Source organism: Mchenga conophoros, linkage group LG7, assembly GCF_057382185.1.
Source record: "Mchenga conophoros isolate Kocher_MC1m ecotype Shallow Benthic linkage group LG7, M_conophoros_male_GT1.1, whole genome shotgun sequence".
In the NCBI taxonomy this organism is placed as follows: Eukaryota; Metazoa; Chordata; class Actinopteri; order Cichliformes; family Cichlidae; genus Mchenga; species Mchenga conophoros.
In genome coordinates, this window is record NC_140532.1 from 59,145,859 (window position 1) to 59,167,298 (window position 21,440).

General features: G+C 42.3%; 1 protein-coding gene across 2 annotated transcripts in view; it reads left to right on the forward strand.

Annotated features, from left to right (window-relative positions):
- The window catches only part of zcchc14 (zinc finger, CCHC domain containing 14), a 31,896-nt gene extending 11,485 nt beyond the window's left edge, over positions 1-20,411 (forward strand). The window contains exons 3-14 of one of the 2 annotated variants that reach the window (XM_085280502.1): positions 1,889-2,117; positions 6,707-6,777; positions 6,919-6,990; positions 7,427-7,491; positions 9,250-9,422; positions 11,003-11,039; positions 11,149-11,662; positions 11,803-11,900; positions 14,641-14,738; positions 15,051-15,203; positions 15,437-16,681; positions 17,308-20,411. In XM_085280502.1, the coding sequence (XP_085136628.1) occupies positions 1,889-2,117; positions 6,707-6,777; positions 6,919-6,990; positions 7,427-7,491; positions 9,250-9,422; positions 11,003-11,039; positions 11,149-11,662; positions 11,803-11,900; positions 14,641-14,738; positions 15,051-15,203; positions 15,437-16,681; positions 17,308-17,363 (2,811 nt within the window). In that variant the 3' untranslated portion in view covers positions 17,364-20,411. The remainder of the gene's footprint in view (positions 1-1,888; positions 2,118-6,706; positions 6,778-6,918; positions 6,991-7,426; positions 7,492-9,249; positions 9,423-11,002; positions 11,040-11,148; positions 11,663-11,802; positions 11,901-14,640; positions 14,739-15,050; positions 15,204-15,436; positions 16,682-17,307) is intronic. The other variant, XM_085280503.1, reaches the window with a different exon arrangement.
- Positions 20,412-21,440: the final 1,029 nt, after the last annotated feature.

A 21,440-nucleotide genomic window follows, 5' to 3' on the forward strand; every position in this document is an offset into this window, starting at 1 on the left:
GTTCGAGGCTGACAGTTTGTAGCGCAGGAATGGTGCATGTTAAAGTTCTGCTTTCACCAAAGCATGCGTTAACGTCACCTTATAAACAGCAGACTTGGTGAGGATCTGTTGTAATCATAGAAATGTTTTTCCTCTCTTTTTCCATAAACCTGTAGGCAACCTCCAAAGCTAAGCTGTAAACCCATCATTAATTTGTTATCACCTTATAACATTTTTACGACTAGCTTGTTAGCACAAATTCGCCCGTTTTCACGTCCAGCAGATGACATTAGCATGAGCATCAAAGGCCATGTGATGAAGGCATGTCTAATATTTATTCTGTTTATCGGGGTTGCGTTGGTGTTAACCAAGTGCAGCCACTTGTGTTGAAGAAAATGACCAACATGGAAATGCCAAAACTGCTGTTCTCATAAACACTCATAATTTAGCCTCAGTTCCCTGTGAGGGAGCCTTAAAGCTGCTCGTAATTAGCGTCGCACAGGTTTCATCTTGTTCAGCTTTGGTTATGCCAAGAGACACTGTTCAAAATTTGTCTGCTAAGTTTTGCTAGTAACTACATTGTGTTTTAAGCCTGTTTTTTCTTTTTTGGTAGCCTAAAATAGCATCCCCGCCCCCTTGGTTGCCAATGCTACCGTTAGCCAATAACCCTCCAACTCTATGGTCTCTTACAGATATTGTCACCTTAGACTTGAAAAGCAAATATGTTGATGGGCACAGACTAAACTCAAGGCTTGTAGTACACAGTGGCATCGGCCATTATTTATATACAGTCTTAATATATCTGAAGCAGCTCCTGAGGCGAACGTTACACTCTTTAACTTCTTTGTCCTCCCTGCTATTTGTTTGCAGATTCTTAGCTGAAAATGGCTTCCTGCCATCCCTGTAAACTACTTCAAAATACTTTAGAGTTGGGTATTAAGTCTCTTATGCTTTCCCACTTAAGATAAGCCCTTTGATGTCAGACACAATCACTTCATCTGTTGTTCATCTGAAGTATTTATCGTTGTTGATTAAAGTGGCTTTAACGAGTCTTAACTTAGTTGACAGTCTTGGCTTGCATTGTGGACTTTGTTCTGAGGCATTCAGGACATAAAGGTAACTAAACATAACTGAAATGACTTTTACCAGAAAAACTGTTTTCATAATAACTTAATAATCCATATGTGACCAACATGCAATAGTTTGCATGTTGCGGAGTAGCTTAGCAAGCTTTGTTTGGGCGTCTCTCGTCATAGCAGTCGTAGCAGCAGCTCAGCCAGCAGCTCCAGTTTAAGTAGATGTTTGGATGTCAGCTCTTCCTCCCTACTACTGCCCCTCGAGGGCATTGCTATAAATAAGAACTCCCTCTCATTCGACGGGCCTCGTTAAATATTGGTTTGCTTGGCGCTGCCAGATCTTTCTCCTCACTTGGTTTTAGTATCGTGCCAGCCGCTGGAGAGAGAGCATCGCTCAGAGTTTGTTTGCGCGGCGACAGCACAGAGTTTTAAGCGTTGCATCCATCTCGATGCTCGTCGAACGTCGTGTGTTTTGTGAGCCCGTGAAGGCGACAGCTCAAGGGAGGGGGCGTTGTGAGGAAGCTGATTCACTGTTTGCTTTTTCAAACTTCTAATTTGTCAGTTGAACTCTGTTTTATTTCGCTGTGTATCGTCTGAAAGAAAATATATAAAGAAAAAAAGCTACGAGCTTCATTAAATAAGACCGAAAATGTGTGGGTCATGGCAGTCATGTGACAGTGAGTCATGTACTTTCTTTGGTAGTAAATTATTGTCATGCTTCAGTGTGGTTACCAACCATGGCTAAAGCTGAGGAGTAAATATTTACCCGAACTGTAACTGCTTCTCTCTGATCTTCGCTCTGTGGTCGTGACCTCTCACCTCTGCCCCTCCAGAGCCAGACCAGAGAGACCGGCACAGTATTAGGAGCTGCTTTGGGACAAGGAGACCAAACAGTCAGCCAGGACCTGACTTCTCCCCACCAAGAACTCCGTCCTCCACCACCACCTCCTCCTCCCCCTCCTCCACCACCTCCTCTGCCGCCCCCTCATCTGCCTTCTTCTCCACCTGCTGGGCAAAGTCAGGATGCGGCAAATAAGAGCCAGCAGGGGAATTCTGGAAAAGGTGAGCCGGCATTAATAAAAAGTTGTGTTTTACATTTCTAAATTGCCCAATTTCTGACCCACTGCATGGATTTAAGAATATGTATGAATATATTGCCCCCTGGGTTTAACTGGGTGTCACGCTATACACCCAATTAAACCCAGCCGAACAAGACGTGACATGCTGGCACATCTAAACACTTTGACTGCACTGAAAGAATGCTGCCCTAAGGCTCAGGTGTGTGTAGGCTGCAGTGGAGATGCACCTGGTTTCAGGCTCGGGTGGGCGGTACTATCGCCAAACGGGTAGAAAAAAACATTTATATTGTGGTAAAACCCAGCAATATATCCTTCTTGCGCATCCTCTTCCACAAATATGTTTATAAAGATGCGGAGCAGATATGATTAGGTGTAAGAGACTGTGCACGCTCACAGGTTAGCAGCTTGTCAGTCACGTTGGGCATGCCCTCCTTTATGGTGCTTTCTCCCTCTAGTGGGGACTTGAATTTAAAATGTTTATGTCATGTTGTCTTGAATAAGACCTTAAAATACCGACTGAGACCATAAAATAATCAGGAAAGTGTTTCACAGGAAGCTGGGGGAGCAAAGAGCTGTCATACAGTTTTAAAGCCACATTGTCACCCAGTGAGCAGCTGGTGTGTTGGGGTGTACGGTACGGTTTAAGGTGGGATGAATCTCTACAGGGCGGGTGCTCGCCTCTGTCCGTAACACAATACTCAACTATCTCTCTACATCATGGTCACACCACATAGCTGTCACCAGCAGAAAACATGCACGCACACACACCTAGCATACACATACTGTGTGTGTTCAGTATACTTGCAGAGAACTGTGCATATTTCCACACACAGTGAAACCTTCCCTGTTATTTTCCCTCTGCATTTTTTCCACTTCTAGCCAGACGGAGTAGGCCACGTGTTGGTTTGCAGCATGTTTTCTGGCTCGCACAAAAAATTTTTTTGCAACTGTAAAGTAATAAAGACCGAGAGGCCACATGAAGGATATTTATCTGTGCCATGTCTCCTCAGTGGATAAATGAGACTCTTCATCGGGACGTTGACACTGCTGGGTTTCATGGTTCGTGTGTGTGTGTGTGTGTGTGTGTGTGTGTGTGTGTGTGTGTGTGTGTGTGTGTGTGTGTGTGTGTGTGTGTGTGTGTGTGTGTGTGTGTGTGTGTGTGTGTGTGGCAGCCCAGATTAGTTTGAATGGCAGGCCTTCCACAGCTGCTTGCCAACTCACTCCCGACAGAGTGATGAGAGATGCGCGACTCCTTTATCTCTCTGTATATTGCTCATGTCTCCTCCTTCCTCACTGCTTGTCTCTGCACGTAGGTGCAGTTTCAAATTGTCCTAAATCAATACCTGAAGGCCTGGCATGTAGAGACACACACACACACACACACACACACACACACACACACACACACACACACACACACACATGCACCTCAATGTCTTTTTCAACTTTTTCAACCCAATTCTGATCTAACAGCGGTGGAGCAGCTCTAACCTGCCACTGTGCCTGAGGCATGTATCCACAACAAAAAGAAGACCAAAAAAACCCAACATGTGTGCACATATGCAAATATTCAAAGCATTATCACAGAGTTTGCCACAATTTGAATTTGCTTGGAGAGAGATTCTTTTTTCTTTACCCCTCAGCTGTAAAAGGTTGGTGGGGTATTGTTGTCACCCTCCTAGTCGGGAGGTCAGCGTGGACACCCAAGTTTGTGAATGCAATAAATCGTGAACAACGCAGCGTGAGAGTTTCAAATTGATAGCATGGGTGTATCTGCTAAAATATGTGTGTCTAATGTGTGTTTACTAGGAGCTCGCCAGTAATTTAACATTTTAATTTCACATGAGAAAATGACACCTAGCTAATCAGCTACCCTGAGGCCATTTCAGTGTTGTGTTCTCCTACTGGATATAGTCCTCGATATTATACAGCTTCCTCTCCAGAGATGTAAATATCATCATCAGATGGAGAGTTCAAGTGTGTGTGCAGATGTCCACATGTCTGCCAGTGTTTTTCAGGACCAAACAGACTCGTCTGCAGAGACTTTACATTACAATGAAGCAAGTCCCCAGGTGATGGGCTTCAAGTGGTCTTCAAAGAAGTATAACAGGAATAACTGCTTGGCTGTTTTATCTCCAGCTGGATGTATCCACAACAGAGTATAATCAGGTGGAGAACTGGTTCGTATGGTGCTGCATGAGCTCACCAAGCCTGCAAAGCACAACAAGGACTACTGTCGCCACCTGCAGTCCAACAGCATGGAGTTACAGTTCCTCTGCACGATGAAAAACTCACCGGAGAGTCAGCTGCTTATATTAATCTGTTATCTGTTATTTATTTGTCAAGTAGTTCATTATTAAAGCATTTGCGGGGGAAGCTCTTATAAACGGGGAGTTTTTCCTTCCCACTGTCGCCAAGTGATTGCTCAAAGGGGGTCGTATGATTGTTGGGGTTTTCTCTGTATTATTGTAAGGTCTTTACATTACAATATAAAGGACCTTGAGACCTTATTATGATTTGGCGCTTCATAAATTGAACTATATTATAAGACAGTATTCATAGTTTATATCTAATTTATGGATAAAATGAGTAGAGTTATATTTATTATTTGATTGGGCTCAGGAATGACCCCAATTTTCTGATAAAGAAAAGCAGGAATCAGCCTAAATCAGCCTTAATCAAAATTAAGCTCAATGCAGTATGACCCAAAACGAGTGAATGATTGAGACTCTAGTGACCCTTAAAAAGACGTTTACGTTTCAAAACCTGAAGTGACGTCCATCTTTTATACTCTCTATGATTAGTATTATCACTGAGGCCAGCTTTACTGTTTTTTGTGTCAGTGTTTTTTAATGCAGACAGCATGTGGTTAGCATTGTTGCCTCACAGCAAGAAGGTCCTGAGCTCGAATCCACCAACTGGCCTTTCTGTAAGGAGTTTGCATGTTCTCCCCACGGGTTCTCTCTGAGTACTCCGGCTTCCTCCCACAGTCAAAAGACATGCAGTTAGTGGGTTTAGATTAACCGGTGATTCTAAATTGCCCATAGGTGTGAATGGTCGTCTGTCTCTATGTGTTAGCCTTGCGATAGACTGGCAGCCTGTTCAAGGTGTACTTATGACTGCTGGGATAGGCTCAACCCTGATAAGGGGAAGAGGATGGATGGATGTTTTCAATGCTGATGTGAGGCAAAAAGATTTACTTACTGTTTAATTGCAGTATTTTTGTAAGCATTTATCTTGTTTATAGTAAAACCAGCATCATACTTGTGGTTTTACTTTAAAAGTCTTTATTGTCCACCTCTAACTGGGAGTTTGTTTAGCTTATGTGGAGTGAAAAATGGAGTTTGGATTTAATCCCCTGATTGAGGCATGAACAAGGTCTTAGAGTATTCACTGGATGTTAAATCAGAGCCCCAGATTCTAAAATCTCAGAACAAATCGGACCAAAACCGAAAACCAGTAAACAGTTCGTAGGACTCACCGTCAGAAAATTCAGGCCTGTTGTCTTATTCTCCTTTCTGTCTGAGACATCTTAGCCAAGGAGTGTGGTTTCTTAAATGAAGAAAATTTAAGTGGTTGCCTCCTGCTCAACGCTCAGGACTGCACGCTGTCATCTCACATTTACAATGGAAGGTTTCTCTTTACAACTGTGGGATAACAACTTAATTCTCTTTAAATAATGGAGTTGTTACACCCTGGTATCTTTTTGGGTGCTAGTGTAATGAAAGCATTTTCTATTTATATAGAAAATGCTGCACAAATATGTAACACAGATGCTGGCACTGTGGAATATCAGAGGCTTTATAGCCTCTGATATTCCACAGTGCCAGCATTACATATTTGATTTGATGCTTGGACTCTGGTAGATTCAGTTATTCTTCACATAACACTGCAAATATATTCATTTTCTAATTATACGAATTAAAAGAAAAAAGAAAGAAACTCTTCACATTTAGAAAGAGAAGAAATGTTTGCTGTTTTTGATTTAAATAAGCCTCGCTGACAATAACTGTTGATTAAATTCTTGTGAGATAGTCTTTCTCATTTCACCACTAACTTTCTGACTATTAGTTTCACTTTTTTAAACTTTCATAAACTGGACTAAAATCTAAAGTAGCTACAAACCTTCCTATAAAGAGATGATAACACTTATATAATGTTGTACAGCGTTTTACTTCGTTTTTAAGCATTTAAATGTTTCATTGTCGCAGGGGGATAATCTCTTTTACAACTTCATACAAAGAGAGCTAAAAAAAGAAAGTAGTCACAGAGATTTCTCAGCAATCTTATGCTAAACTTCTCGCTACAACATTGACCTTGACCTTTGACTTTTCTGCTGAGACAATGTAGTTAACAGGCCCAGTGACACCATAGTACTCGAAACTGCTTCACCTCTAGCTTGTCATTCTGTCCTTTTCTGATTCATCATGTTGCGAGAGTAAGCTCTGTTTAAATTCCTCTAGGCCATTGAAACCTACAGTATCAACCCCGAGTGAGTGATGTGTTGAAGCAGCTGTCTCAGATATGTGACATGTGGTTAATCATCTGCGGAACGATCTGTGCTTCTTTCAGCGGTGATTGAAAGGGTGGTGCTGAAAGGAGTTCCTCACAAGCCTGAAGACTCCAGCGAGTATAGTTTTGAGGTGGGTACCTTATAAATATGAGTACATGCCGGCATGTATTGTTTGACTCCTAACTTTTTTAGACTTTCTTTAAATATTTTTCCCCCTCATTTCCCTACTCCTTCACTGCCTTCTTCCCATTCCTTTCCTCTCCTCCTCCAGGTTAGCTGGACCAATGGGTTGGTAGTATCTGTTGTAAGAACTCAGCAGGAGGTAGCAGAGCTGCTGACTCAGGTCAGGACCAACATTTCAACACACGAATGAAAATGAGCCCGAGTTACATTCAGGCACTTTTTATTGCACAGTAAAACTAATATGTGTCTCAAAGTGAGTAGGAGATAGAGCTGCTTTGTTTGAAATCAAATCAAATCAATCATTACACGATTGGTGTAATTCTAGATTTTATGGTAAAAAATGTTTTATGTTTTCTCATAAAACATGATAAATATCGTATTTTATCATTACAAATCTTTTTGTGATGTTTTTGTGTTTTTGAGGTGCACATTAAACCTTATGAGCCTGACCTTTTCCATCTGTGCCTATAAATTAAGAAATCATCAGCTGCGATTGAACAGTCAGGCATTGCTTGGTATCATCAGCATAGCAGTGTAATGACACAAAGAGCTCTATTTACTTTGTTTTTATAAAAAAAAAAATGTTTCTCACTTAGCTGTCACGAGCATTTCCTGATGGAGTGGAGAAGTTCCCGCCTCAGTCCATGGAACTGGATCCCAGGTTAGTCCCAGAACCCCCATCCTTTTGAGGTGGTGTTTTGTTTGTTTCAGGCCGTGTCCACACTAACACATTTTCGTTTGAACACCATTTTCGCGTCACAGTGTAGACTGTGTAAACGGAGGCTTTCGGAAACAGTGATGCATTTTAGTCATATGATGCAGTCATGTGACCAATCAAACAAAGATAGCGGAGGGCATTATACAACAGTTGTTTTGTTTGCTCTCAGTTTTGACAGCCCTATTAAAGATTAATATCAGTCTGTACATGCTCCAGATAGCTTTTCTTCAAATTCTTTAATTCTCACTCGCTTTTGCAACTTTGTACTTGCAAAGTTACTCGCAGCAACAACTGCACCTCATTGTCAGTCCATTTAAAGAACTCTGTGCTTTTCCTCGACGTTTTGCGGCAGAGAGAAATGACACAGGTCGAATCGTCTTACGTTTCACGCATGCATAATACAGGAACGTAAGCGTTTTCAGTCGTGTCAGTGTGGATGAACAACTGTTCGAAAACGATAGTAAATGGCCTGTATTTATATAGCTCTTTACTAGTCCCTAAGGACCCCAAAGCGCTTTACATATCCAGTCATCCACCCATTCACGCACACATTCACACACTGGTGATGGCAAGCTACATTGTAGCCACAGCCACCCTGGGGCGCACTGACAGAGGCGAGGCTGCCGGACACTGGCGCCACCGGGCCCTCTGACCACCACCAGTAGGCAACGGGTGAAGTGTCTTGCCCAAGGACACAACGACCGAGACTGTCCGAGCCGGGGCTCAAACCGGCAACCTTCCGATTACAAGGCGAACTCCCAACTCTTGAGCCCCACGATAGTGTGGATGCAGAGCGTTTTTAGACAAGAACGCCGTTTTCAAATTTATCAGGATTAGTGTAGACGTAGCCTCAGCTTACAGTCTGTGAGAAAAAGTGTGATAATTCATATCAGCTTCAGAAGTTACAGTGAGAAATTTCACACTTTAGTGTAATCCAGCTGTTTAAAAGACCTTCAGAAGCCTGGAGAGCTATTGCCCAAGACTGCTTAAAATACAATTACAAGAAAGCTTGGCTCCTTGGAAGCAAGATATAAAGAAATGAGGGTTAGCTCAAGACTTTTGCACAGTATCTTACTTTGGTTAGCAAAGCTACTCGTGTTAAATTAACCTTAATGTATTAGAAGTACTCTTACAGTATAATCCATCACTATGCTAGCCTAAACAAGTCTTGTGTGAAGCATTGCTATGTAAACTCTAGTTTTCCCAATTCACATAAAATACTGGCAGCACTTCAGGATGTTAACATATTGTTAATAGATGATAAGTGAACGTCTAAACATATCAACTTGAAATCCTCGTACAGATCCAAATGTTTTGCATTCTGGCTTTTTATTGTCTACAAAAACATAAACAATCTCCTGACATGGCTCAGTGCCTTTTTAAAACTCAGTCTATTGTTGCACCTGCGCTTGAAAGGCCCATCAAGTTATAAAGTTTTGTCCTCTGCTTGTTCTTCGTCTCACTCTTTCCTGGCAAAACTGCTTTAAAGGCACCCTGTGGCTTTTTCTTATAAACAGACCAGAGATATGTTTAGATTAGAAATGTTAGGTCTGTCTGTACAAATATAGATTTTATGTTAAAGTTTCTTCCTATTGCAGTTAGATATATGCGTTTGTTTAAATCTGACAGCAGAGCATCTATTCCTTTAGCTTTTAATCTACTTCCCACTTCATTTCCTTTTCTTTCTGTTGTCCCACTCAGGTGTCTAACAGCCCTGCCCTGCCATGTCCTCCAGCACCAAAGTGTCCAGCTGTTCTTTACCTCCACCAGGCCTCTCTCACCCAACTGTCCCTCCTCACCCCTCTCCTCCCCACTTGCATCCTCACTACCAACCTCTCCTATAGCTCCATCCTGCCCGTTCACCTACAGCTCCAGTAAGTCATTATTTCATTGCAAAAAAATTATAGCAAGCAACAGAGATATAAAGGAGGAGACATTCTTATTCATAGACGATGATGAAAGATCAAAGGCAAGAACAGCAAGATAAAAGATATTATGCCTGTGTTCGGTTTTTGGGGATGAGAAAGGAATGAGAGGTAATGGAAAGGACAAGGCTGCAAGTCTGAGCCCTGGTTGGTTGTAGTGAGGAGGTGAGACTGCAGGCAGGATTTTCAGTGTGTGCCTCTGAGGTGTTGGAGGGCGCGGACGCAGTCTATTTTAGTCCGGTGTGGGAATTCAGCATGGCATGTTTGTGTTGGGAAGCCTAGAGTGTGGTGACCTCATGTTGCTGTGTGTGTGAGTGCTCGATCTATTAGTGTGACTTCATCCCAGAGGGTATTTATAGCCACCAGTGCAGTGTGTTTCTATGTGTGGTTGTACTTTGTGCATGTGTTTATTCCTCTGTGAGTGGGTATCAGACTCACAGGAGAAGCAAGGCTAAAATGAATGTGTCCGGTTTTGCTCCACAAACACACCCATCAGTGAATTCTGCACAGACTGCAACAGTTGGAATTAGCTATAAGGACATGTTTTCACAGCATTTCTAACATTTTGCCTACATATATATATTTAGTCCATTCAGGTGCAATCAGAAATGTACCTACACTCGTCATGGGCATGAATGTTACGGTAATGTTGGGGCTTTTAATGATTCCTTTGAACTGTTCTGCTATGGTGGGATGATTGTACAGCATACATCTTTAAAAAAACTGTTTGAATTTATTCTGGATTTTTCTCTAATACACAGGCTCAAATATATACATACACTTGTATTTGCTTAAATATCCTTTGTCAAGTTGCACCTTGACCTTTGGTAGTCATCAGCAAGCTTCTGGTATTATTCTGGCTGGACATTTGAATATTTTCTTGGTAGAATTGGTTTGAGAGGTTTGATGTTCACCTGCTTGATCCATTCCAAAACCAGTCTCGGTGAGTGTTTGGGATTAGTGTCCTATTCGAACACCCACTTGTGTCCAAATTGCAGTTGTTTTGCTGTTGAGAATTTGGAGGAGGCGCTCCATTATTCCATCCACTTTGTCCCAGTATCACTGGCAAAACAGCCTCATAGCATGATGCTACCACCACCATGCTTTTAAACAATGTTCTTAGGTTTATAAGTCTTACTTTTACTCCTTTAAACATACTTCATCATTGTGAGATTTGCCATTTTTTTTACTAAATTCAGTGAGTCATTTTAACTCAGCTTTATCATTATGGCTGTTTGTGCATATAATACTGATTGTTCTCATCGTTCTCTAATTTTATTTTATTTTATTGACCTGCATATCCGCTAGCTCTTATTTAAGATATTTGTTGTATCTTATGCTTAATATTTTTTTCTGCTGTAACAAGTGAATATAACTATTTTGGGATAAATAAAATAAATCTTATATATTTACTACTTAAATGTTCGCCCAGTTGACTGACATTTCAGATTTTTGTGGACTGTTAGCCTCGTGTTGTGTGACTATCGCCTGATGGTGATGATGGTTTGTATTGTGAATCTGTTGCACAGATCTTGGCTGTATGATGCAGTACAAAGGAGGTAACAGGTACGAGTTTTGCCCCTCTTTGACCTCGTTGCATTAAAACACATCTACATGTACAGTCTTAGAAGTGCACTTGTACCAACGTCGCTCATTGGCTCTTGCTGTCTCTCAGGGTGGTGTACAGAGTGGCCAGCGTCCAGCCCGTCATCAGCACCCACAACTCCATCTTGACTCGCTCCACTCCTCACTTGTCCTCCCTTTCCTCCCCTCCTCTTCCGACTCCGGCTCTCCTACCTTCCATTCCTCCTCCCCAGCACTCCCCACAGCTCTCCTCTCTCCCTCCCCCCGTGCCAGCCCTGCCAGCACGTGGCTCTGCAGGAAGCGGGGGCGACAGCTCCTCCCAACCGCATCCTCAGCATGGTCAGCTTCATTTATACCCACAGCCCTCCCAGCACCACCTTCATGCACAAACCAGCAGCCAGCCCAGTACGCAGCCTCAGACTCTGCACCTGTCCCATTCCCAACCATCGTCCCATTCACATTCACAGTCCCGCTCCCAGTCCCATAATCAATCGCTCTCCCAGTCTCAGCCTAATACGCCAGAGCAGAACGGCATCCTGGACTGGCTCCGCAGGCTCCGCCTCCATAAGTATTACCCCGTCTTCAAACAGCTCACCATGGAGGAGGTGGGTACATCTTTAGATTACATCACGTTGTGTGTATAAAACGTCGTACTCCTGTGCATGTATAATGTATTTGCATATTTCTTGATCAACGTTTTGATTCTTTGAAAGCTTCTGAATTTGTTCCTCTGTATAAATTGCAGTTTTTAGCTCTGACAGAGGAGGACCTGAACAAGTACGACCTCACCCAAGGAGCAAAGAAGAAACTGAAGACCCAACTAGAACTCCAAAAGTCTGCAGAGTAAGGGCAGATAACAAAAATTCAGTTTTTTTGTCTTTAAAAAAAAAAGAAAGAAAGAAAATATTTGAGAAGTCACTCAGATTTGTCACAAACTTGTCTCTCTACCATCTCCAATATTAGTATACAGACCGAAGTTGGTTTGTGTGCTTGTGGCACTGATAGTTTTGATTCTGCAGTTCAGTTGTTTTCCAAAATCACCTCTTTGACTTGACTGATGCCTTACCCTGTTTAACAACTGGCAAACAGACTGACCCGCTGCTGCTCTCCCCGGTAAACATCCTGCACCAATGGTCCATACAGCATCAATGGTTAACCAGCTGAGGATGGGCCGGAGAGATAAGATGTGTTTTACGTGCAGAAGCACAAAAACACAGGCTCTGATTTAAGTACACAAGCATCTGAACTTGCGCACCCCGGATGCACACGCACACCTGAGCGTGAACTTGTTTTCTCTCAGCTGTGTTTCCATTCCCAGAATCAACAGGTTCCCATTAGGCAGGCGATTTGTGTATTTGCGTGTGTACGTGCTTGAACAAGACTCAGAAAATGGAAAAGTTCCTGTGGTGATTTTCCAAAGAGATAGTTGTGTTTGTAGAGGTGCAGCTGAGACCCGAGGAGCACGTTAAGTGGGTAATGTCTCCCCCATGTGGTCAGTAAAAGACACTAGTTGTTTTTGTAGCACAGAAATTGCCTGCAGTTCAGCTGGGCACAGCAGGGGGCGCTTGTGAGATAGTCCTTAATAAATAGGAGTGAATGAAGATCTATGATTAAAATAAGTGCACCTGCTTCTAGACAAAAAGTCCTTTATATTTTCTTTCAGTGAAGCTTAGTTAAACAACAGCTGAAACTTGTGTGTAAGAAGCAGCTAGCTGGGCTATCAGGAAGTTGCTGCTCTCTACTGTTCATGGCTGAAATACTGATTCAAGATGCACACAAGTGGCTCAAGTTGCTAGGATGTCCCTAATGCTCACAGAGAGAATATTACATTTTTGGTGTGGGAACATGATGGAAAGAATTTCTGGTCAAAAAGAGCTATCTAAAAGAAGTACACATGGGAAGCTGCATGTTTCCTTTGTTTAAGGATCTCAGAAAATACTTCACTTAGTCCACTTATGATGGCACAAAGCCAATGAGTCAGTCGGCTTTAGGTCTTGACCTCTCTGCTCATGGCTGCTGGTTTCCTCAACTGAGTCTTGTTAGACTGTTACCGCCTGGGTGTCTAGTTAGCCACCGTATGTGTCTGTTTCATTGACCTTTAATAAACACAGTATAGTACATACTAGAGATGGCACGATACCACTTTTTTATGTCCGATACCGATACCGATATCATAAATTTGGATATCTGCCGATACCGATATGAATCCGATATAGTGTTTTTTAATCAACAAAACTGTTTTTTAAATATCTTGCTGCATTTTGTATAAGTTCATACTCAAGTTTAAAACAACAACTACACTAAAGCTATTCTGTTATACCTGTATGCAAAAAAAAATATTTCATATTTCAGCAATACTGATCAATCTAATAAACTTAAACCTACACCATCCTCCCTATTCTGGTATTTTAAAGAGTACTTAGCGTAAATATTAAGCAACCTAACTAATAGGGTTCCAACTCCCAGCAACAACAAAAATAAATAAATAAAAAATAGGGAACCACCCCTCACGCTCCACCTCATGATGCTTAATCGCCGTAATCAACCTTAATTTGATGCAGTGTGAAAAAAAATGCACAGAAATCAATTATTTTTCAAGAAATATTAAATAGATTCAACATCTTTCTTCAACAGAATTGCAGACTGCACAGATGGTACCTTCCCAAAGGAAAAAGTACTATAGCTTACTAGGGTATATATATTAGACTTAATAGTTACTATATACAGTAATGGACTTCTATTCATTTTGCATCAAATTAAAACTTTGGGTGTCAGATAATTATTTATTAAAAGCTAGACATTTTAAATGAGAATAAGAAAGAAAAGTATGTCTTTGTGCCCCCTTTTCCCTGTTAATGCCCTATCGGCCCCCCTGGCTAAACTTTGCTAGATCCGCCCCTGCACAGTTACCAGTCGTCAGCTACATAGAAAAAGATCCTGGAGTAGAAAGTAATATTAAATACATTCTAACAACAGCTTATCAAGCTTAAACGTGCTGCTGTTGTTCTGCCGCTGGTTTCCTCTTTCTGGTGCAAAGTGGGCCAAAAGCAAACCAGAGAGACGGACTCGCGACAGAAAAGCCGATCAGCTGATCGTTAAGCAGTTTCATGATTGAAGTAGCAGCAAGAAGAGGCAGTCGCTCCATATATCGTTTGTTAAGCTTAACGCAGGAATGCTTTACAAACATTCAGAGATGGACTTACACACTTGCTTTACTTCTCTCGGGATAACTTTGTCGGAGATGAAATGCCGGGTTGCTAGCGAAGCTCCAAATGCTATCCAGACCACCGACAGGTCCGCATGCCACAGCCACTCTATCACGTGATGCATACTGCTCCGAGTGCTAACGTTCTGAGGTGAGTTACGGCGTGTTGCAAGTTTTGTGAGATGCTTTCGTGATATTTAATGGATCGGATTAAATTTTTTATTTTTCTCCGATATCCGATCCAGTAATTTAGGTCAGTATCGGACCGATACCGATACGTAATATCGGATCGGTCCATCTCTAGTACATACTTATCTTAAGTATTCGCTACACTTGATAAAGACTGTGTTTCTGACTCGAATGCTTGCGTGTTCCCAGCAGGGAGATGAAGATGGAGAAGCGGCCGTGCAGTGGCATTGCCAGGGTGACGCCTTCCAGTCACATGGGACCCTCAGCTCACTCCACCTCCGGTGCAGGTAAGAGAGCAGGGTTGTTTCCAAGTATGGCCAAATCACTCTCAGGCTTCAGATTGCTTTAAATGTTTCCCTTTTGCGTCTTTATGATGTCATAGTGAGGGAGTGTAATAATATGGTCATCACGAGCTGCCGACCTGCTCTTCTCTCCAAGAAAATTTGGTTTCAAATTCAAATCGGTTTCATAAACGTGCTCCAGAACTATGAGGTTCCATTAGACATGTACTAGATATAGATAATGAAGCAGACTCACTTCACTGGACCCAGGAAGGATTACAACAGTTCAGAACTGAACTGTATTCAAATGTTTTGCAGGAGAACTGCGAGTGGAGGTGGACGCCGTGCCGCACCACCACCCTGTCTCCACAGACAGCAGCTCGTCCTCGGGCTACTCCAGCTCTTCCTGCTCCCCTCGCACCCCACACAGTTGCGACTCCACCTTTGACAGGACCAGAGACATTCACAGACGTACGTTTTTATCTCACGACTGCAGAATTAATTCAAACCGCGTCAGCACGATTTACGAAGAACAATTCTTAAAGTCTAGATTGACGTTAAGGAGAAACAGGTCAACAAAATTAGAAATAGAAGTTTGTTAAAACGATAAGATCAATGACGCAAAACTAGAGACTTTTGCTTTTTCCATACCGTTTATATCCAAATATATATGCAAATGTTATATAAACACAAATCTCTTTCAGGTGTGTTGGCTCCAGATACAGCAGGAAGTGGTCCAGAGAAGGATCGGCCCTGCATGTTCATTCTGAACTCGACAGGCTCCAGTCGCCCCACAGCCCAGGTTCTGCCCGTCCAAACCGATCCAGCTCCTCCTCTTCCTCCCACATGCTCCTCCCACCTCCCCTTCGGCCTCCCGCAATCTGCTTATCACCCACAGGGCGGTTACCCACAGACGCTGCTCTCCCCGGTCTCAAACCCAGCACGCATCCTCACCTCCCCTCGCAAGCCAAGGCCCCCTCCGCTGGCCACAGAGGACCGGACTAAGCCGTTGGGCTCGAGCCTTCCTGTGGCCGGTGCAAGCTTCAGTTCAGGGCTCGGGGTGGGGGCTGGGGTGGGGGTAAGACGGGAAAACCTGTTCTCCAGGGTCAACATGGATGGCTCGTCTGGACTCCAGGACTCTGTGGTTTGTCGTGGTCTTGCGGGAGGTGGTGTTAGTCTGATGGTAGAAACCAGCTGCGCTCTGACCTCCACCTCCAACAGCCACCACCACGTTTCCCACCCCCCTGTCCACTTCCACCTCTCATCCTCTTCCTCCCCTTCTCCATCTGGATTTTACTCTTACCCCCCTGTATCCTCATCCTCCTTCGCGTCTTTCTCCGCTTCCTCCTCCTGCACCTCCTCAAAATCCGCCTCTCAGACTGGCAGCTCCAGTGGTGGAGGTAGCTATGTTCCCATGGCAACAGCAAGCACAGTTCCTGTGGCTGCAGTCCCGGGCAACACTTACTACCCACCCCAGCATACCTCCAGCCCCTCTCCTTCGCCCTCCTCTGCTTCTTCATTGGATCAAAGTTCTGGTCACAGTCCTTCCGTATGTGTTTGCAGTTCTTGCGGTTGTCGAGGGAACTGCGGCGCCTACGGGGCGTTCCCTGGATACGCCGCAGCCAGCTACCTGCAGCCGTTCTCAGCCGGGCCCTCACTCTTCACCCTGGGTCCTCTGCTCCATCTCAGCCCCCTGATAGCATCGTCCAGCAACGCCGGCACAGGCGCTGCACCATTCTCCTACCCAATGATGGTACCGCCGCCCCTCTACCGCCACAGCCCGCTGTCACATGACCAGCAGCAGGGGTTCGGCTTTTACCAGCCCCATGGCATCATGGGAAACAGTGGGCAAAAAAGGACAGCAGGGAACCTGTCATGTTATAACTGCGGTGCCCACGGACACAGAGCCGAGGACTGCAAACAGCCACCCATGGATGCGACACAGCAAGGTGAGTCAGTGAGTACGGAGTGTGAAAAATACCATATTTAAGGTGTGATATACATTTATAAATGCAATTGGCTTTAAGGACAGTACATTTGAGAATATAATAACTGATATTTCTACTTCATTTTGTATTTAAATATAAAATGTTTGTTTCTAACAAATTTTACTTCAGTTTTCAGTCGTTTTCTTCACACGATTTAGTTTGCAAACTGTGCCCAAATGCACAAAAGTATAACAATTATGCAGGAATTAAAATGGTGAATTTGTAAAATGAATTATAGGTATTACGAACTTTAATTTGAATGTGTAATTGGATTAACTGAAATGATGATGTGTAATATACAAAAGTAAAACTTGACCTGTTTAGTGAGATGGAGTTCTTTATTTCAGTATAATTTAATATTTCAAAACAGATTTTGATGTTACTAAAAATTAAAATCTGTTTTGAATAAATTTCTCATTCATTACTTAAAATTTTAAGTCTAAAAACATATTTGTGACTTCATTTACATATTTTACCCACTTCCTTCATAATGTCATGTGTCCGTTATATAATTTTGAACCCTTTGGGATGCCATAGATTGGGACATCTCCAAGGCATCACTTTAACAACTCTGCTGTGTTTCTCAGGGACATTTCGCTTGAAGTACACACCTCACTCTGACAGCAAGGACTCAGGAGACTAAGCAGCAGAGGCGGCTTTGGATTTGAACTCCAGACTAAACTGTACCTCGTGGTCCTGCTGAAGCCAACAAAAAAAACCCAAAAGGGACAGGAGACAAACAGCCTGCTCCTTTAGTGCAGAGGGTTCACTGTTAGTCTGTTCAAAGACTGCTGAGTTGAATCATTGGTATTCGTTCTTTCTTTCTTTTCTTTTCTTTCTTTTTTAAGCCAAAGCTTGCAAAGAGATTAGAGGAGGAGAAAGAAGATTTTAGGCACAAGTAAAAGTGGACATTTATAAACTCTACCATGCTTGATCTCAGAGATGTAGCTCAAAGTCTTCCTCAGAGAAAACACTACAGACCGACAATCAGTCACATGATCTGAAAAGAAGCTTCCCAGTCAAATGATGGGGCATTCACCATGACAACCACAGCACTCCAGATGTGGTCTTCCAGAATACGCAGCCTCTTGCTCTAATCAAGTACCAGTGCTATCCCTCCTTTCACAGGATCTACTGGTGCACAACATCTCACAGTACCACAGCTAATCATTTGAGTGTTGGCTCGTTGCTTCTCATGGTTGGCATGTCCACACAAAGATTCCACTTTAATCTACTATTTCTAAAACTGGCACTGTATGTTCAGGTGGTCGAAAGTTCCAAAGTTAATCCTGACCAAATCCTGAGTCACAGTATTCACATATTCACCTGGATTTAAGCTCTGTTTGATTTCAAAACAGCCTCAATCTACCAGTTACATATTCAGAGGTTTATTCATTTGCTTTGCTTCTGGTTATCAACAAGCAGGAGTCAAATGTCTGGTTTGGTGCTTTACATCTCGTGCACCAGCCTTTATACAGGTGTGCACAGAGCTGTCGGCCACATTTAAACAGGAACACCGTATTTAAATGTGCTAACAGTTGAATGAATGAATTCTAACTGTCACACAGACTGCATGAACTGGAAACCACCTTCAGCAACTGGAGATCTAAGAGGAAAACTGGTGTCTGTTGTGCATCTTCAGCCCGAGTCTGTATGTAAAGATGGAAAATCTGATGGTTGATGTAATGTGCAACCAAAGTAACAACCAGGGGATGAACATGTGGTATTGAGTGCATGCCTTTTTCTCAGCACTGCTGGCTAAACATTATCACACAGCACTTCATCCAAGACTACCAAAATAGTTTCTTTGAAGCGTATTGTATCACGGTGATGTTTGAGTGTTCATTTTTCCATTTGCTCAGTTTGTTTTGATTTTTTAATTAGTTTCTGAGCCACCTGTTGGCCACTGTTCAGGAAGTGTACACAGGAACTTTCTGCACGAATCTTCTAACACATCTTGAGGGACTTTGGCATTTTTTTCAGGAAGTTAAGTTTGTGTTAAATGGGTGATTCGAATGGTAAGCAAACGACCCAACCAGTGTAGAAGACGGGCAGTTCAGATTCTGCTGCAGTAAAGTTGCACAATGGAGGTGGTGGTTGCTGGGCTACGTCAGAGCAGATCTAGAGGGAACAGCTTCACTTCCTGCAAACCCAGGGGAGCTAAATAGGTAAAATAATTATTTTCACCTGCTTCTATACAAAGAAGAACATGCTTTATTTTAGTTTTCACAAATGCAGCATTAATAATATGCCTGATTGAAGTAAACTGCCAGTTATGTCCTCTAGTTTTTTGTTTGTTTGTTTTTTACAACGCTGTTGTTTTTACCCATAAAATGCTAGCACTCTGCTAATGCATGCTGATTGGTTGACTGAGGACTCTCCTAAAAGAAAGTGTTGCTAAATAACTTCTTCTCCACTGCTGGCTTGCCTTAAATCAAAATGATGAACGCCAAAAAGTGTCTCAAAGTGCCGAGACCTTCCTAATGGGGGAGAAAGGGATTTTACTAATAATTAAACCCATATATACAAAACAGAAAATGGAACGATATCTAAGGTTTCAAACTGTTTTATGAAAAACATGGTGGAAACATGTTTACCCCTCATATGTAACATTTTTGGGTCTGTAGGCTGCTGTGAATTCTGGACTGCCTGGAAAGCATCTTCTTTCTTCTGGTTGCTTGATGTTTAAGAGCACTGTGCTTAGACCTCAATACCATGTCTCCACCCCTGATGGGTACTGCACAGACTCTGGTTGCAGATAACATCACCATCACTCAAATTCCATGTTAGTTGGGCTTTTATGCAGTGGCATGCATTGGGGACCTGTCAGCCATTTTTATTCACTTCTTGGCGATCTGCAGCCTTTCTACCTCTGAGCATGCCAGAGGGCGAAATGACCCTCTGTGCACAAATGCAGCAACGACAATCAGAAAATATCATGTGGTTTACATCAGGACGAACATTCAAAGTGCCAATTTTCTCTTTTCATAATTGTGGTGTAAGCGGGAGTTGTTCTTTTGTACATTGTTTGTACAGGTCTAAGTATGTCGAGCATGTTGGAATTTTAAGAAAGCAATAGGAAGTGCTTCTGTGTTCGGGTCTTTGACCCGGTGGGGTTGGGCGGGTGGGAAGCTGCTGAGCTGGACCCAGAGCTGCACAGACACAAGGACAGCTGGTCCTTCAGATGAAACTCTCTTTGTACCCCTGGAGGGCACAGCACAGGGATGTGTGGGGTGTTTATTTAAAATAAGAAATCCGAACATTAAGTATGTACGCGTTTGTTTGAGGTATCGGCAATTCGCTTTCATAATGTAAAATAAATTGTTCTGTGTTTTATTCCATTAGTTACATAGATGAGGGAAATTTCTTTATATTGCTAGTTTATCCTGTCATTGTTTTATATAGATTATACCAAAGAACAGAGATGGTTTGTAGACAGAAAAAGTTCCACTTTTGTAGGTTTTACTTACTCTTTAAGGATGTTGGTAACTTGATGCATGCATGTTCCAAAATCTTTGTTTAAATATGCTTTTAAAATATTTGTGTGTTTTGAAAGTTTGGACTTAATTACCCAGGTCTTTGTTGGTAAGATTTTTTTATGGCTTAAAATTAAATAATTTTGGATTCTCCCTTTTATCACAGTGCCTGTGTGGCTTATTTATTATGGGACCGGCTGCTCCGAGAATCCTTAAAAGGTTGAAGGTGAATGTTTATGTACAATACAATGTGTAAAAAAACAAACAAAAAAACAAACAAAAGGCGGAGCCTCAAGCTGAAAGTTTTTGTTGCCGTCATTTTAGCTTTTCGAAACATGACGATGACATAGTGGACACGCTCCACGGTAATTGGCTAAGCGACTGTCAAAGACATGCATCGGCATTTATATGCAGTCAAAGGTATGAGTCACTTTCACATCTTTTTCCATTGTCCTCTGAATATCTGCACTGGCTGTTTTTTGTTTGTTTGGGTTTTTTTTTTTTGGCAGTATTTAGTATTGTCTGTTCCTTGTTTTATCAGGAAGTACAAAATCTTGTTTTTCTAGTTATTTGAAGGATTTACCTAAGCTGAATAGCATGCTGTCTAACCAGATCCTAACTCTTCACTACTTCAGTAACACTGAGGAACATTGGGAGCCAGTTTTGACCAGAATATGTCCTTCAAGGCACATATTATACAAATATGCAGGACTGCTTTCTTCCATTTGTGGAATATCTGTAAAAATTGGAAACATCCCGTCTCAGAATGATGCTAAAAAGCTAGTTTATGCAGTTATTACTTCTAGGCTGAATTACTTTTATGCAGTTATTATCAGGATGTCCTAAAAACTCCCTGAAAGGCCTTCAGTTGATCCAAAATGCTGCAGCAAGAGTACTGACAGGGACTAGAAAGAGAGGGCATACTTCTTCATTGACTCCCCGTTAAATCCAAAATCAAATATAAAATGCCTCTCCTCACATACAAGGTCTTAAATAATCAGGCCCCATCTTATCTCATAATATTGTATCACTATATTAGGGCACTTTACTCTAAGGCTTTAGGCTTATTTGTGGTTCCTATTTGTGGTATTTAAAAGTAGAATTCTCTAAGCTGCCTAACATTTGGCATTTTTGCTGTTACTGCTATGATCCTGTCTGCTCTGGTTCAATCTAATTGATTTTCAGTGTAAAGAACTCAGAAGAGGGTTGCCCTTCAGCATTAAAACAAGCAACAGACAAGGTGA